General features: G+C 48.1%; 2 protein-coding genes and 1 pseudogene across 2 annotated transcripts in view; all 3 read right to left on the bottom strand.

The window, feature by feature from the left end:
* The window catches only part of LOC132239730 (angiogenin-like), a 48,223-nt pseudogene extending 41,179 nt beyond the window's left edge, over positions 1-7,044 (bottom strand).
* The window catches only part of LOC132239709 (ribonuclease 4-like), a 195,621-nt gene that overhangs the window by 92,826 nt on the left and 84,394 nt on the right, over positions 1-18,401 (bottom strand). The window lies entirely within an intron of this gene.
* Positions 399-3,539, bottom strand: LOC132239598 (sal-like protein 4). Its single transcript, XM_059706103.1, is given in 3 exon segments — positions 399-873; positions 875-1,310; positions 1,313-3,539. Coding segments are annotated over 3 exon segments (3,138 nt in total).

Genomic DNA, 18,401 nt, shown 5'->3' with positions numbered 1-18,401 from the left:
ACTACAGGAATTACAGCATTTTTTTTTGCAAACATCACAAAGTCACAAAACCTTAGTTCCCGACACAGTACAGCATCATTACAGTAACTACCTTCCTATCTATGTGTTCTAGGAATAGAGAGTACAGCATATTGAGAAGGGGTCATGAGACCATATCTCAAGGCCTGGCCTGATGTCAATACCTTCCTATCTATGTGTTTTAGGAACAGACGGCACAGCGCCACCCATCTGGCCAAAGTGCCAGATATGCAGCCCAGCACAGTCACAACTGTAAACATTTGCACACCAGTAAAAAAACAAACAGGAGGAGATGGGTTTTTAAACAACAACGACAAAAACAAAAGAACCAGTTCAAGCAGTCACTCCGCATTTCTCCTTCACACAGGCTCTCCCGTCGCTTAGCTGACCACAATCTTGTTTTCCTCCAGGAAGTGAGGGGACAGGTGTTTGGGGACGCTGTCAGCAGCACCCGGCTTTTCCACATCACTGCTAACTGACTGGGAGCCATCTATCTTGGAGACGGTGGTGTTGCTGACAACGGAGCTGGCACCTAGGGACGCCGGGAGGGTTGGGATGCCTCTGCTCTGGATCACTGAGATCTCGTTGGTCTTCATGGCCAGACCACCATTGAGCATGGTGGTGTACTGGTTCCACTCAACAGGGTCCACATTCAATGAAGGGGCCACGATTTCCTTGGGAAACACCTCTGGGACCCTCTTTGTATCTGTTCCTAGAAGAGCCATGGTGTTCTCGATGGCCAGCTTCCTCCCGCGGCGCGCGGAGCTGTTGTTGGCACCATGCGTCATATAGTGAACCTTCAAGTTGCTTTTGGTGGTAAAAGCTCGTCCACATATGTTACACACAAAAGGCTTCTGTGTGAGTCCGCTCATGAATCTGGAGGGCACTGGCTGACGAGAAGTTTTTCCCACACCAAATGCAGGCGTGCTGCTTGCCCTGGCGGCGTGACTGGGCCGCTAGCAAAGGTGCCAAGCCTGGGGACATAGTCGCGGGGCCAAATGCACCAGGAACTTCCACTTTGACATAGGTTGGCTGGGCTCGGAGAAATGCTGATGGGAGACTGCTCCGACCTTCCATCTCATTGCGGCTGCCGTCCAAGCTGTCTGCTTTGCCACCAGCATCAGGAGACTTGGACTCGATGCTTTCTGCTTGGCTATTGGCTGGGGAGAGGGCCTGAAAGGAGGTCACCTCCAGGATGTCTGGACTTTGGCTCTGATACTCCTGACCTCCCATTACTGAGGACGAGGAGTCGTTGGTCAAGCCATCACTCTCCACCGAACCATTCTCTCGCAGCTCTGCCGCTGCAGGACCGGAGGAGCAGGACCCACCTTCCCCGAGGCCTCCGGATGGGCCATCAAGGTGAACCCTGTTGTGGGCGATGCTGAGTGGATGCTGGAAAGAGGCATGGGGACCTTCGAGGAGCTGCTGGGAGCATCCTGGGAGCCGACTTCATCAGCATCGATGCTTTCGACAATGTCATCGTGACAGACAGCACCTATGTGGCCATTCTCATCCACCATCATCAGCTCGGGACCCATCAAGTCACAGGGACTCTCCAGCAGGGGTGTGTTGGGAATCTGACCACCCATGTGCATCCGAATATGTTGCTGCAACATGACTGCGTTGGTAAACTTCTTCTGGCAGAGGGGACACGAATGCTGCATCTTTATGGATGTGTTGGTTCGGTGAACCCTGAAGTGTGTCTTCAGGTTTCCTTTGGTGGAGAAAGCTCGGTCACAGATCTTACAGCGGAAGGGCCTCTCCCTGGTGTGGGTTCGGTAATGCATTTTGAGGGAGCTTTGGCAGCTTAAGACCCGGTGGCAAATGAGACATTCGTTGGGGTCAGTGGTGGCCTTGTCAATGTTCTCAACCAGCTGCTGCAACTTCATGGTCTCTGACACTGGCTCAGGTGCCCTTCTCCCTTGGAAGCCACCAATCCTTGGGGAATTATGGTTTGGCCCCACCCCAGACAGGAGGGATCCATCCTCACTTTCTGGAGACGGCCCAGACTGCAGGTCGGGGACCAGTGGGCCACCCATTAGGTCCTTGGGGTTAGTCCCCGAAGAGAGGTTCTGAGGTAGACCTACATTGGTGGTCCCTGTGACCAGGACAGGTTTGCTGTCTAGAGAGAGACTCGATTCACCTATGGTGACAGGTACAGAGAGTGCATAAGGAATGCCACTGCCTGCTGCCATTTTGTCGTGGAACTCAGTAAACAGCTGGGGATTCGCCTTCACCTGGAGGTGTTGATGAAAGTGTACCTTGAGGTTGCCCTTGGTGGTGAACCCGTGGCCACAGACATAGCACACGAAGGGTCTCTCTCCAGTATGGGATCGGAGGTGGATCTGCAAGGAGCTATTAGTCCCCAAAACCTTGCTACAGTACTTACACTTGTGCCTGTAGAGGGTGGCCTTGTCTTTGGGTTTGACATCCACCGGGGACACATTGGGTGGCTTCCCTTTCCCTTTCTTAGATGGGTCTAACGCCACTGTGGAGAAAGGGCTCTGGAAGAGCACAGAGCTTGGGGTCGGGGGTAGCAAAGCACCGGGGATGCGGTTTGGGAGCACCCTAGTCCCATCCGGCCTCAGGGCAAAGGGCAGCAGCCCCGGGGACACCGAGCTGGTGGTGGAAGGGATGCTTGTGTGAGGTAGCTTGGCTTGTTTCAAGGTGTCCAGGGACAGACCTTGGCTTCCAGTTTTCTGGCTGAGCAAAGCCACAGCTGCAAAGACCTGCTGGGACGCGTGGCTGCCTAAGGTCTTCAGGGTGTCAGCTCCCTCTGCACTGGAGTGGAGGGCATGGGCAGCCCACATGTTCACCTGGACTCGGATCTGCTCCGTGAGCTGGATCTGCTGTAGTTGCTGCTGCTGCAGACACAGGATCTGCTCCAGGACCCACTGGATGCTGTTGGCACCAGGTAGGGGGGCGGGCAGCGTGTCCGTGCTCTGCTGATTCACTGCCACCTTGGTGCCCTGTGGTGCTTGAAGAGTGTCCTTAGTGTTGGCCACTTTGCCTTTGGGTAAATAGCTTAAGTCCTGGGCTGTGGGTGGCAGGGTGGGTTCCGTCTTTAAGTACAGGACAGACTCCATCCCTGGCTTCTCCTTCATGTCCCCTGAGCTGCTGCCATTCTCCCTGTGACTGTCCTTAATGCTTGGACTGAGTGGCTGGTGGCTCAGCCCAGCTCCTGAAAAGTCTCCGGAAGGCGTCGGCCCCTCGATGTCATTCATGATGAGGACAGGTGGGTGTTTAGTGCAATTTTTCTTATGTTCTAAGAACTCAGAGATGCTGAAGAACTCTCCGCAGCATTTCTCACAGATGTGAGTCTCCTCCTGACGAGGCCTCTTTACTGTCACTGGGTCCCCATTCATGTCATTGGCAGTCCCCGGGTAGTTCACTGAAGCACCCGGCTCCCCTGCCTCTGGCACCTCTGTGGCCACGAACCCCGAGGCCAGCGGGGGCGGCTGAGTGCTGCGGTCCTCCTCCGCGTGGATGTGCTGGGGCTTCGCTTGCTTGCACCTCGTCATGGTGTGAGCATGGGGGCGCCGGCAGCGCTCACCCACTCCCTTGGAAATCTTTCTACTCTGCCTTGTTTGGTAACCACTACCAAACCCAGTTGTGCTGATCAGCCCTGAGAGAAGCCAGGAGAGTTTGCATGGTTAGTGTCTCCAAAGTGATATTGGAGAATGCATTTTTAGACCATGAGGGATAATACAAAGAACGTTGGCCTAGGTGTCTGTCACTGTTTTAGAAACGAAGACTGCAGAGATGAAAAAGACAATTATTCTTCTCTCAGGGTGTTCTATCTAATAAAGAGACAATGAGATCAATTAGCCATTAAAGGAGTGGTGGTTACCAGTCGAGATAATCAGTTCTGTAGCTGTGTTGGGGTCCAGCCCCACAGCAGGTCCAGGGGTTCCCAAAGGTGTGGACGGAGTCGGCGAAGAATGAAGGACACGGAGGTAGCGTTCAGTTGATCAACAGCCTAGCCAGGTTCTCCAGCCAGGTTCAGTAGCCAGGTTCTGTCCAGGATCTCCAGCCAAGTTCTGTCCAGGTTCTCTTGACACGTTCTCTCACTACGTTCTCCAGCCAGGTTCTGTGTTTTATTGTCTTGTTACATCTGTATTTATACCAGTTGAGTTTAATCCTATCAATTTCTATTCCAAAGGTTAGGGCATTTCTTATCTCCATTCCAGGGAGTAAAGATTATGTAGCTTAAGCATGATTGTTCGTAGTTGAAGTGATTAACTACCCGCCTGGCACTTAGTTAAGGGGTTTTATTCCCTCCCTAACTTCAGGGAAAAATCTTTTCCTACACCTTGATCAGCTTGATATCCTATTTGAGTTATTAACTGTTGTCTTTTGCCAGTAATAATACAAGCTTGTAAACCTTCTAAAATGTCTCCTCCCCATAAGTTGACTGCAATTCCAGAGACGATATAAGGCTGAAACCATCCTGTTTGTCCTTCCTCATCTTTCCACTTTAACAGGTAAAAGCAAAAGCTGAATATGTTTGCATTCTAGAATTACTTTGATTTCTCCCTTATATTCTGAATCTATGACTCCAGGAAAAACAATTAGTCCTTTTAGCATATTTTCAATTTTTCCTAGGACTAAACCTGACATTCCTGGTGGCACAGGCCCCCAAATTCCTATAGGAATAACTTGTCTAGCCATATCGGGGATCAGGGTGATTGCTATTGTGCTATTAAGATCAAAGTTAGCATTTCTTTCTGGAGTTACTTGAAGGAGGAAATCTATTGTGGTTCTGACAGGGTGGTTCTGACAGCCCCCTTATTTAATAACAGGGCTGGGGGAAGCCCTTCAGGCCATTTCCCTGCGGCTGGCCATTTCCTATGTCTTGATTTAATGGCTGGCCGTTTCTATGAAATTTAAATCTACATTGATTGGCCCAATGACTCCCCTTTTTACATCTGGGACATAGACCTGCATTACCTGAGTTGGGAGGCAGAATGTTTATCCCTTCTCCCTGAGCGCCATTTTTTGGTTGCTTACATTCCTTTTTAAAATGTCCTTGTTGTCCACAATTGAAACATAATTTGTTTCTTGTTGTAATTGTGGCAGTTAGTAAGCTTGCCTGAAGAATGCCTGACCCTACATTCTGACATGCTCGAATCATTTCTGTAATGGTACTATTTTTTCTTAGAGGCATTAAACATTTCTTACAATCAGCATTTGCATTTTCATAAGCTAATTGCTGAGTCAAAATATCTCATGCTGTCTCATGTTGAATCTGCCTTCTCACTGCTCAAGTGAGGCGAGCTACAAAATCAGAGAATGACTCAGTGGGACCCTGCATGCACTTACTAAAGGCTTTTTCAGGTTCCCCTTTTGCTGGTAAAGTCCACCAGGCTTTTCGTCCACAAAGTCTAATTTGCTCATACGCCTGCTAGACGTATTGGAGCTGGTTTTGAACATCACTAAATTGTCCCTGTCCTGCAAGCATCTCAAAAGTTATGGGAACATTCTGCCTGAGATTCGAAGAAGCTTGCTCTTGACATTTCTCAAAAAATTCTCCTTTCCAGAGCAAATAATCTCCTCCATCCAGAGTTGCATGGGCTAGAGAATACCAATCATAAGGAGCTAGGAACGCTTCAGAAATATTAGTTATAATTTCTCCAGTAAATGGAGCATTTGCACCATTCTGTACTACACTATCACGCAAGGCCTTTGTCATTTTAAAGTCAAATCTTTCATGCTGTCTTATTATTTGATTTGGGAATTGTGGATTAGCTACCTGTATAATAGGAAAAGTAAGTCTATCTTCTACTGTCATGTCTTTTAATCCTTTTCAGGTGGCTTTTTGCATAGGTGATTCTGTTAGTGGCGATTTAAATGTTTCAGAATCAGGACATGAAGGCCACTCCTCCAATTTATCTTTCTGCTTCTCTTTAGGAGCGGAGGGTGCAAGGCGAGGAGGTCTTTCTTCCTTGAAAGGCTCTAGCAAATGCAATACTGTTTCCCACAAGGAGAAACAATTTGGGGGCAAATTCCTTCCCTGCTGTTGAGCTTCTTTCAAGTTCTGACCTACCCGTTCCCAACATTCAATATCCAATGTATCCTCATCAGAAAACCATGGATTATATTGTATAATAAACTTTAGAAACTGTAAAAGAAGGTCTTCTGAAACTGCAACTCCCTTATCCTTTAATAAGCAAGTCAGAAGTCTATAGGAAAGTTTCTCCTCTCTTGACAAATTCTGCCCCATTTTGATCTGGTTGAAACAAAAGAAATCACTCACGCACTTACGGATCCGCGGGCTTCCGCAGCTGACACGAGTTTTGCACGCAGTTAAACTTCCACCACCAGGTCCGGTGATATGTTTCCGCTCTGGCGAATCCTTTCCCTTCAAGTCCCATGCTTCGGACGCAAATTTGCCAGAGTCCACGGCCAGCGTGGCTTTCACGGGTTCAAAGACTTGAAGGGAGGGCTGACGCGCAAATGATACACACAAGATGGAATATTAATATTTATAATTACCGGGGGAACCAGAGGACAGCCTAACCATGATGGTCAAGCTCTCTCCTTTGCTCCATTCCCAGCTGTTTTTATTAGCTAGAATACACAATTGCCTTTAGGAATGCAAACAGACATATCAATGGTAATGTTTAGCAAACAGTAAGATTGTCAGGTCTTGGGGGAGTTTGCTTTAGGCCACTGAGTCAGCAGCAGGTAATAAAATGTAGATATTCACCCTGTGAATATCAAAAAGAGTCCTGGTCAGCCTTCTGCCAGACTTCTCACATTTATATCAATTACTGTTGATCTTGGTCTGCAGCACTCATAGTGCTGGTCCAGGAAGTGTCTGTACCTGTAGTCATCCTGAGCCAGGGTCTGTGGGGTCAGACAGGGCCCCAGCATGAAGACCAACAACAGGGGACTTAGGCCTATCATCATCTCTGCCAACAAGGCTCCTGCCCAGGGCAAAAGGTATGGTAGGACAAATTAGGCTAAAAGGGCAAATGAGACTAAAAGGACAGTGACCTGCTGGGCTAGTGACAGGACATCATGAGTCCAATATCCTCAGCCACCTACATTATATCTTTTCTTTTCTCTTCTTTATTAATCTCACATTTGTTGTCAATCCATTCTTTTGGAAAATCAATGTTTCCTGAACACAACTTCCTGCCTCAACCATTCTTTCATATCCCTTAAGACTCTGAGTACTTACCTTTCTATCAGTCATAGAATGCAATATCCATTCACACTCTCATTCATTTATTAATTAATTGAATAAAAAACATTGCATGAGCTCCTCTGGGTACAAGGCACAGTGCTAGGTCCTGGCACACAGAGACCATTAAGACATACTCAAGTCCTCCCTAAAAGGAGATGTAGCATCCATGGGGAAGGAATAGGAGCTACAGTTCACTGAGATGAGACAGTAAGATAGGAAGCCTATGAAGAAGATGGAATTTAAAAAATATGTTTTATTGATTTTAGAGAGAAAGGAATGGAGGGGGAGAGAGAGAGAGAGAGAGAGAGAGAGAGAGAGAGAGAGAGAGAGAAACATTGACATGAGACTGAAATATCCATTGGTTGCCTCCTGTATGCACCAAGACCAGAAATAAACCCACAACCTGGGTATATGCCCTGACCAGGTATCAAACTGGCAACCTTTTGAAGCATGGGATGACGCTCAACCAACAGAACCACACTGGCCTGGGCAAAGAGGGTCTTCTGAGCCCAGGGGAGGGTCAATCAGAGGTTTGTTAAAGACAAGATTCTAAGAATTCAAGTTGATAAATCAGCTGGCTATAAGGAGGGCAGTTGAGAGCAGTTTTGCCCTGAGGTGAAGGGAGACAGACCTAATTCCCTAAGAATTAGTTAGTTTGTGGCTAAAGGTGGAATTATTATATACTAGTTAGAAAAGAACAGAGAGAGGAGCATGGAAGAATTGATGCAATGATTGGAAGTGGGTCTGGGTCAACTTTTACAGAAAACTGGAGGAAGAGGAATTCAATCTTATTCTTAGGATCAAAGTGGATTATTCTCAGAGAATATTAGTATTTTCTAGTTTCCCCAATAAATGTACATACACTGTTACACAATTGGCAAATGAAAGTTTGAGGGGTGATCAGGGCAGCACTGTCAGTGGGTGCAAGTGGGGCCAGCACCGTCAGCACGTGGGAGCAACAGTGGTGGGAGCGGGGCTGCTGACAGACAGGACAAAGTGCCGTGGTGGGAGGAGCTGGTCTGGGGCTTGGAGGATGGGCCAAGACCCACTCCTTTGCCCATCACAACCTCATGGCCCACAGTTCCTTTCAAGGTGCACACATCTGTGCACTGGGCCCCAAGCATGTTATAAAAACATGAACATAGCGTAGACAAAAATGTGGAGAATTATGCACTAAAAATCAATGTTTTTATAGATACTGAAAATATAAGTAACATATTTTTACTTATTTATCTGGAATTTTATTATTTTGTGTCTTTCTCAATATTTACCACCCACTTGGTAACTTAGAGACATATACACTGGAACATTCTAATTGAATAATTACTTACTATTGACTTATTCCCAAAATTTATTAATGAAAACCTCTAGTTCTATGAACTCTATTTCTAGATTTATAACTAATTTCTGGGTCTCTGATAAGACTGTACTCTTGAAATTTTCATTTACCCAATGAATTTATGGAACCATAGACAGGCTGACATGGTTTTCTCCAACTATAGGTATCAACATATAATAAATTAGTGTATTAAATTGCAATACTTATTTTTTGTGCCACCTCAGCTCTACAATTAAAGCTTTAAACTTCAAAAAAAAAAAAAACTTTAAAAAAATAATAAATAAATAAATAAATAATAATTAAAAAAAAGCTTTAAACTTCTATTTTGAAGACATTATGTTTTTTAATTAAAAGATAGGGGTTTATACATTTTTTAAAGTATGAATATATACAAAATCCATATTGGGGTAAAAATTCATTTTTTGCTGACATTTTGACAGGAATTCAGGAGTGTGGGAGTGGAGGTAAATAAGAATTTTTCTCTCCCTTTCTGTGTTTCTGTGTGAATGAATTTGTTTTTTATTTAAACTGAAGGCAATTACTTGGTGAATACTGCCACAATAGCAACTTTGGCTCTTTGAAAACTATGGAAATAAATGTTATATTGAGATCCAATCTTCCTTTCTGGGAAGTACTGAGAGGAAGATTTTTAGAAACAGAAAACACTGAAAAATTGTTTTAACTGAGTGCAACCTTAGAAATCATCTTTCTTCACGCTTTCATTTCTCAGAAAATGATTCTTTTTTTTTATAAATTAAATCTTTATTGTTCGGATTATTACATTTGTTCCTCTTTTTTCCCCCCCATAACTCCCCTCCTCCCAGCTCCCACCCCACCCTCCGCCCCCACTCCCTACCCTGTCCTCATCCATAGGTGCACGATTTTTGTCCAGTCTCTTCCCGCATCTCCCACACCCCTTTCCTCACCAAGAATAGTCAGTCCATTCCCTTTCTATTTCCCTGATTCTCTTATAATCACCAGTTCATTCTGTACATCAGGTTATTTATTCACTTGATTCTTAGATTCACTTGTTGATAGATGCATATTTGTTGTTCATAATGTGTATCTTTACCTTTTTCTTCTTCTTCCTCTTCTTAAAGGATACCTTTCAGCATTTCATATAATACTGGTTTGGTGGGGATGAACTCCTTTAGCTTTTCCTTATCTGTGAAGCTCTTTATCTGACCTTCAATTCTGAATGATAGCTTTGCTGGATAAAGTAATCTTGGTTTTAGGTTCTTGGCATTCATCACTTTGAATATTTCTTGCCACTCCCTTCTGGCCTGCAAAGTTTCTGTTGAGAAATCAGCTGTCAGTCGTATGGGTATACCCTTGTAGGTAACTGGGTTTCTTTCTCTTGCTGCTTTTAAGAGTCTCTCTTTGTCTTTTGCTCTTGACATTTTAATTATGATGTGTCTTGGTGTGGTCCTCTTTGGATTCCTCTTGTTTGGGGTTCTCTGCGCTTCCTGGACTTGTAAGTCTATTTCTTTCACCAGGTGGGGGAAGTTTTCTGTCATTATTTTTTCAAATAGGTTTTCAATATCTTCCTCTCTCTCATCTTCTGGCACCCCTATAATTCTGATGTTGGTGGGCTTGAAGCTGTCCCAGAGGCTCCTTACACTATCTTCGTATTTTCGGATTCTTTTTTCATTTTGCTTTTCCGGTTGGGTGTTTTTTGCTTCTTCACATTTCAAATCTTTAACTTGATTCTTCCGCTGCTCTGGTCTACTGTTGGGAGTCTGTATAATCTTTATTTCAGTCCGTGTATGCTTAATTTCTAGTTGGCTCTTTATCACAAGATCGAGGGTCGCATTAGATTTCTTGTAGAGCTCATTAAGTTTATTGGCAGCTTCTAGACAGTTCTTTTTTTTTTTTAATATATTTTATTGATTTTTTTACAGAGAGGAAGGGAGAGAGATAGAGAGTTAGAAACATCGATGAGAGAGAGAAACATCGATCAGCTGCCTCCTGCACATCTCCTACTGGGGATATGCCCGCAACCCAGGTACATGCCCTTGACCGGAATCGAACCTGGGACCTTTCAGTCTGCAGGCCGACGCTCTATCCACTGAGCCAAACCGGTTTCGGCTCTAGACAGTTCTTGAGAGAACTTAAAACTGTTGTTCTCAACTGTATATCCTCCATTGACAATTTTGTCCTGTTTCTTTGTCTCCGCATTTTTTATGCTTCCTTGGTGCACCACCTAGGGGTCTTTGTGCGCAGTCTTGTTGTAGTTAAGCCTTGATTGTTGTAGTTAATACTAGGGGATTTGACCTCCAGGCCAACTGGCTGTGAGAATCAGCTGTGTCTGCAGTGGGAAAACTTCTGTCCTCTGGGGAGGTGCTAATCTAGCCCTTGCCTGAGTCTATCCGGCAACTGGCTCTGTGCAGGGCTTGGGTGGGGCAGGTCGCACAGGATCAACAGGGCAGGTAGAGGGAGCAGTTATGGCTGCTCTCAGTCCCGTCCCCAGAGGCTCTGCCTCTCAGAGTCCCAGCAACCACTGCAAACCTCGGAGAGAAAGCTGCTCTCGCGTTCTGACTGATGCCAGACAGTCCTGCTTCTCCCGTTTGAGTCTGGGTCCCTAGAGACTCGCCTGGAACTGAAGCTCAGAGCCTGAGCCTCCCTCCTGATTGAAAACGACAACCACACCCTCAGCCACCAGCCCGCTCCGCGCGCACTCCGCACCTTTGTATTTTCCGCACTGCACCTCCTCTGAGTCTCGGTATGCTGTTCTCTTTCCTTCTAGTTGAAGAATTTCCCCTCAGCCAGCCTTTCTGTGGTTCTGGGTGATGTCCATTCCGTTTTTTAGTTGTATTTTTGAAGTGGTTGTGCGAGGCAGCAATCTCCGGTGTTTACCTATGCCGCCATCTTGGTTCCCAGAAAATGATTCTAAGGCTCAGAGAAGTCACATGGTTGGGCCACAGTCACTGCATGACCTGCTGATAGAGGCCATGTGTCCCAGTACAGGGAGGGGGCTGGGTGTCCTGCAGGAACAATTACGCTCACACATGTGCTTGATGACAGTGAGATACTCTCTCCTGCTCAGATAAAACAACCATAACACTGCTGAGATCTGCTTTTCTATATCTTCTGTGAGATATAAACTGGGAAAAAGGGGGGAAAAGTAGAGTTGAGTTTGGGGCAGTACCAGAATAACAGAGAGGGATTAAGGCTATAAGGCTCAGAGAAGTCACATGGTTTGGCCAACAGTCACTGAATGACCTGCTGACAGAGGCCTGGAGTTCCAGCTGGTGGAGGGGGCTGGGTTCCCTGCACCAACACTTATGCTCACACACATGCTTGCTGACAGAGGGTACTCTCTCTCTTGCTCATATAAAACAGCCATAGCACTGCTGAGGTCTGCTTTTCTAGATCCTCTGTGAGAGATAACCTGGAAAAAATGGGGCGGGGGGGGGGAGGAAATTAGAGTTGAGTTTATGAGAAGTACCAGAATAGCAGAGAGGGATTAAGTGTTAGCCTTTCGGGAGAAGTGAAACTCATATTCAGAGAGAGGGAACTCCTTCCAGATCAGAGTGCAATGAAAGAAGGCATCAGGACTGTTTAATACACAGCTTACAGCAGGTTAGCCAGTAGGTCAGAAGGTTGGACTTAGCAAGTCAATAAAAGGCTCCACTTAATTAGATATGAGACTTGTTCCCTGAACTGGTTAAAACTGAATTCTCTTCACTTGAAATGCCTGCATGGATGTCCTCATCCATGTGGTTGGTTCTTGACAATATCTTCCAGATTTGGGAAAAGAAGCACTACTGTGCTCATTGCACCAGTCCCGATGATTAACTCAAGGAGGAAAGCAAGAGATGGAAAATGTGAGACCCCAAAAAGTTCTAAGCAAATGAGTGTTCTCAAGACTTTACTTCCTGATGGAGCCAGCATGTGAGGCTTCTTAAAGAGAGGGAGAGATGCTGCTTGGAGTAGTTATTCTCCTGGGGACCTCTTCCTCCTAAGCTGCTCCCCTTCCTCCAGCGTCTTTAGTAGAATTAACCAATGCACCCAGAGCTTGGAGGTGGGAGCCCGAGCCACTCATTCCCTCCCTGCCTCCACTTCCCTCACCCCAGCTGCTTCAGTTGAACTACACCTGATGGTACCTCAAGTATGAGTCCCAAAACCCCGGATCTCCACAGATGGGGTCAGCAGCACAGTTATCCTGCCTTCTCCCACCACACTTCATAGCAGGAAAGGCAGTGGGAGAACTCGCGGAGAAATCAGAGCTAGAAGAAGAGATCAATTTCAAGAGATATTGCAGTCCTTTGGATGCACATCCTGGGGGCATGTTTCCCACCCAGGGCACACCAGGCAGGACAGTGTAGTGAGGACACTGCCCTGGAAGTTGGGAACCTGAGGCTGGTTTCTGTTTCTGCTGCCAAGGTGCTGTCTAACCTTGGGACTGCTGTGACCTTCAGTCTCCTTGTGTGCATAATGGGAAAACAATGGAAGTTCCTTTCCATTGTTTATGTTCTTCCACCCCTTGAGTTCAAAGAAACTGTCTATATCTTTTACATATTGAAGTCTTTTGCTTGGTATTGAAGGTACCTCTATTTGGGCCTACAGTTTTCTTTTCTGTGGCATCCCTCACCTCCTCCCAGTCACATGGAGGAATTTGTCATTTTCTAAATACACAGTGCTCTACCAGGAGCATCTATTTCTCCTTCTAGACTTTTATTTTTTTTTTAATCTGTATTGCCCTCCCTCTACGCCAGTTGTTCTCAACCTTCTGGACCTTTAAATACAGTTCCTCATGTTGTGACCCAACCACAGAATTATTTTTCTTGCTACTTCATAACAGTAATGTTGCTACTGTTATGAATCTTAATGTAAATATCTGATATGCAGGATGGTCTTAGGCAACCCCTGTGAAAGGGTCATTCGACCGCCAAAGGGGTCGCACCCACAGGTTGAGAACCGTTGCCCTACGCCTAATAAAAAAACACCTATTTACTAGTATCCTTAAAAGTGGTCCCCAAAGTAATCTTTGTTTTGAAACCTTCCCTGATTTCCCCCACTCCACCCTTTTTCTCCCATTGCTTTCTGATAACCTGGTCCTCACCTGTACCAAGGTCTTACCAAGATCTGGTTTGTATTACAACTGTAGGTGCTGCTTCTTTGGAGAGAATTCTCAGCACTTGGATCTAAAACAAAGTCCTTGAATTAACTGCTTAGCTCTTCTCAGGAGAGGACAAGGTCTGTGGCTCTGGTGGAGACTGCAGAGTCCAGGCTCCCAGCTCCCTCAAGTGTCCTGCTTTCCTCTTATCAGTTTCTTTCTTTCTTTCTTTCTTTCTTTCTTTCTTTCTTTCTTTCTTTCTTTCTTTCTTTCTTTCTTTCCTTCCTTCCTTCCTTCCTTCCTTCCTTCCTTCCTTCCTTCCTTCCTTCCTTCCTTCCTTCCTTTCTTTCTTTCTTTCTTTCTTTCTTTCTTTCTTTCTTTCTTTCTTTCTTTCTTTCTTTCTTTCTTTCTTTCTTTCTTTCTTTCTTTCTTTCTCTCTTTCTTCCCACCCTGAAAAAGCCTGCCTGGAGTCCTTAAAACCTCTGACTCACTGAACCTGGGTACTCTCACCATTTTGGGGTTCAGCTCATTTGGTATCCAGTTGACATAATCCTATCTAATAAAGAGGTAATATGCAAATTGTCCATCACTCCAACACACAAGATGGCCACTCCCATGTGGTCAAAGAAGGCTGCCCCCATGTGAACACAAGATGGCCACAAAAAGATGGCTGGCAGGGGAGGGCAGTTGGCAGGGACCAGGCCTGAGGGGTGGGCAGTTGTGGGCAATCAGGCCAGCAGGGGAGGACAGTTGGGGAACTGAGGCCTGCAGGGGAGGGCAGTTAGTGGTAACCAGGTTGGCAAGGGAGGGAAGTTAGGGGTGACTGGGGCCAGCAGGGAGGGCAGTTGGGTGACCAGGTTTGCAGGGGAGGACAGTTGTGGGCTACCAGGCCAGTAGGGGAGGGCAGTTGGGGGTGACCAGTCCTGCAGAGGACGACAGTTAGGGGCGTCCAGGCTGACAGGGGAGGGCAGTTAGGGGCAATTGGGCTGACAGGGGAGTGGATAGGGGGTGATCAGGCTGGCAGGCAGAAGCGATTAGGGGCAATCACGCAGGCAGGCAGGTGAGCGGTTGGGTGCCAGCAGTCCTGGATTGTGAGAGGGATGTCTGACTGCCTGTTTAGATCCTATCCCACCGGGATTGTGCCTAAACAGGCAGTTGGACATCCCTTGAGGGGTCCCAGAATGGAGAGGGTGCAGCTTGGGCTGAGAGACAGCCCCTGCCCCCCCTGGACAAATTTTGTGCACCAGGCCTCTAGTAGATTTATAAATCCTTACTGTTTGCCATGTCATTATTCTTGGACTGCACTGTTTGGTGAGTGCAACAGAAAATATTTGACTTTTGGAGAACAAGAAAAATAGGTTTATTGCATTACACTTATAAATTTGTGTGGTTATTCAGTGTGCGGTAAGTTTTATTCAAGAAAAAATACTAATTTTTATTAAAATGTTCTATTATTTTATGTTAATGACTAGAGGCCTGGTGCACAAAAATTTGTGCCCTGGAGGCGGAGGGGGGTCCCTCATCCTGGCCTGTGCCCTATTGCAGTCTGGGAGCCCTCGGGAGATAATGACCGACCTGCTGGCTTAGGCCTGCTCCCAAGTGGCAGAGGGCAGGCCCAATCCCTAGGTACAGCCCCTGGTTGGGCTCAGAGCAGGGCCGATTGGGGAGTTGGGGAGCCGCCCCCTGTCATGCACAGAGCAGGGTGGATTGGGAGGTTGCGATGCCACCCTCAGTCATGCTCAGGGTAGGGCCGATTGGGGGGTTGGGGCACTGCCCTCTGTCACACTCAAGGCAGGGTCAATGGGGAGGTTGCGGCGCCACCCCCTGTCACGCACAGAGCAGGGCTAATCAGGGGTTTGGGGCACTGCCTCTGTCACACACAGAGCAGGGCCGATCAGGGGGTTGGGGCGCTGCCCCCTGTCATGCACAGAGCAGGGCCGATCAGGGGGTTGAGGAGCTCCCCACTGTCACTCACAGAGTAGGGCCAATAGGGGAGTTGGGGCACCAACCCGTCACACACAGAGCAGGGCAGATCAGGGGGTTGGGGCACCACCCTCTATCACCCACAGAGCAGGGCCGATCAGGGGGTTGGGACGCCGCCACTCTCACGCTCAGGGCAGGGCCGATGGGAAAGTTATGGCTTTACCCCGTCACATACAGAGCAGGGCCCGTGGGGGGAGGGGGAGGGTTGGGGCACCGCATCCTGTCACACACAGAGCAGGGCTGATCAGGGGGTTTGGGCCCTGCCCCGTGTCACGCTGATCCCGGTGCCGGGAGGCCTCTTGGCTCCGCTGATCCCGGTGCTGGGAGGCATATTACCCTTTTACTATATATAGCATACAGGTCTGGTGCACGGGTAGGGGCCAGCTGGTTTGACCTGAAGGATGTCCTGGATCAGGGTGGGGGTCCCCACTGGGGTGCCTGGCCAGTCTGGGTGAGGGGCTGAGGGCTGTTTTCAGGCTGGCGGGTGACTGAAGCTCCCAACCACTCCTTTTTTTCTTTTTTCTTTTTTATTCTGGGCCAACTTTAGCTCTGGCTCCAGCTCTGAGACCTCTGCTGCTGAACACAGGTATCTGGTTTGTGTGGGTTCTATAATCGAAACTCTGTATCAACTCCAGCTCTGAGATCCTGGCTGGCTGAAAGCAGGTTTCTGGGATTTTGTTTAGCTTCTATATTTGTAACAAAATGTTTCAAACTGCAAGCTCAGAGGCCGGCAAGGCAGGCAGGGAACGTTGGAGTCCTCCATCACTGAAGCAAGCAAGCCTCATGTTCACTTTAAGCTGCCTGACTGCTGGCCACCATCTTGGCTGGCGGTTAATTTGCATATCGCCCAGATTAGCCAATGGGATGGGTAGCTGTCGTACGCTAATTACCATGTTTCTCTTTTATTAGATGGGAGTAGAGCCCAGGTGCACAAAAATTTGTGCACTCGTGGGGGGGAGGGGAGTCCCTCAGCCCAGCCTGTGCCCTCTCACAGTCTGGGACCCCTCAGGAGATAACGTCTGAACTGCTGGCTTAGGCCTGCTCCCGGGTGGCAGAGGGCAGGCCCAATCCCTAGGTACAGCCCCTGGTCGGGCTCAGAGCAGGGCCGATTGGGAGTTGGGGCGCCGCCCCCTGTCATGCACAGAGCAGGGTGGATTGGGAGGTTGCAATACCACCCTCAGTCATGCTCAGGGTAGGGCCGATTGGGGGGTTGGGGCACTGCCCTCTGTCACACTCAAGGCAGGGTCAATGGGGAGGTTGCGGCGCCACCCCCTGTCACGCACAGAGCAGGGCTAATCAGGGGGTTGGGGCACTGCCTCTGTCACACACAGAGCAGGGCCGATCAGGGGGTTGGGGCGATGCCCCCTGTCACGCACAGAGCAGGGCCCATCAGGGGGTTGGGGAGCTCCCCCCTGTCACTCATGGAGTAGGGCCGATAGGGGAGTTGGCCCACCGTCCCATGTCACCCACAGAGCAGGGCCGATCAGGGGGTTGGGGCACCACCACTGTCACACTCAAGGCAGGGCCGATGGGGAGGTTATGGCTCTACCCCATCAGACACAGAGCAGGGCCCATGGGGGTGGAGGGTTGGGTGCTGCACCCTGTCACACACAGAGCAGGGCCGATCAGGGGGTTGGGGCTCCGCACCCTGTCACACACAGAGCCGCAGGGCGACCAGGGGGTTTGGGCACTGCCCCCTGTCACGCTGATCCCGGTGCCGGGAGGCATATTACCCTTTTACTGTATAGTATAGAGGCCTGGTGCACAGGTGGGGGTGGCTGGTTTGTCCTGAAGGGTGTCCTGGATCAGGGTGGGGGTCCCCACTGGGGTGCCTGGCCAGTCTGGGTGAGGGGCTGAGGGCTGTTTTCAGGCTGGCGGGTGACTGAAGCTCCCAACCACTCCTTTTTTTTCTTTTTTTTAAATTCTGGGCCAGCTTTAGCTCTGGCTCCAGCTCTGAGGCCTCTGCTGATGAAAGCAGGTATCTGGTTTGTTTGGGTTCTATAATCGAAACTCTGTATCAACTCCAGCTCTGAGATCCTGGCTGGCTGAAAGCAGATTTCTGGGGTTTTGTTTAGCTTCTATATTTGTAACAAAATGTTTCAAACTGCAAGCTCAGAGGCCGGCAAGGCAGGCGGGGAACGTTGGAGTCCTCCATCACTGAAGCAAGCAAGCCTCATGTTCACTTTAAGCTGCCTGGCTGCTGGCCACCATCTTGGCTGGCAGTTAATTTGCATATTGCCCAGATTAGCCAATGGGAAGGGTAGCGGTTGTATGCTAATTACCATGTTTCTCTTTTATTAGATAGGATTACTCATTTATTTCAGCCATTTGTATTCAGCATGTCTCTATTGGAATAAGCTTACATTTCCATGAAAATGTTGTGTTTTTTGTAGCCCACATAAACTTAAACCCCGTTTATTTGGGCCATATTATCCTTTGAATTTGACATGCTTGCTCTAGGCCCTAGAGCAGGGGTAGGCAAACTTTTTGACTCCAGGGCCACAATGGGTTCTTAAACTGGACAGAAGAAGGAGATGCAGCCATGTTTCCCGACGTTGCCATGTTAACACTGCTGCTGGTGAAGGAGCGGAGCGGAGAGCAAGAGAACCCTCTACTTTTTCGGTTCCACGGGCCGGAGGATAGAACAGCCGAACGGGCCGGATCCGGCCCGCGTGTGGGCCATAACGTTCGGCTGTTCTATCCGGCCTGCGGAGCCGAAAGAGTGGAGGGTTCTCTTGCTCTCCGCTCCGCTCCTTCACCGGCAGCAGTGTTAACATGGCAACGTCGGGAAACATGGCCGCAGCTCCTTC

Source organism: Myotis daubentonii, chromosome 1 (assembly GCF_963259705.1).
Source record: "Myotis daubentonii chromosome 1, mMyoDau2.1, whole genome shotgun sequence".
NCBI lineage: Eukaryota > Metazoa > Chordata > Mammalia > Chiroptera > Vespertilionidae > Myotis > Myotis daubentonii.
Note: the sequence above shows the minus strand (reverse complement) of the source record. Positions and strands in the feature narration are given on the sequence as shown.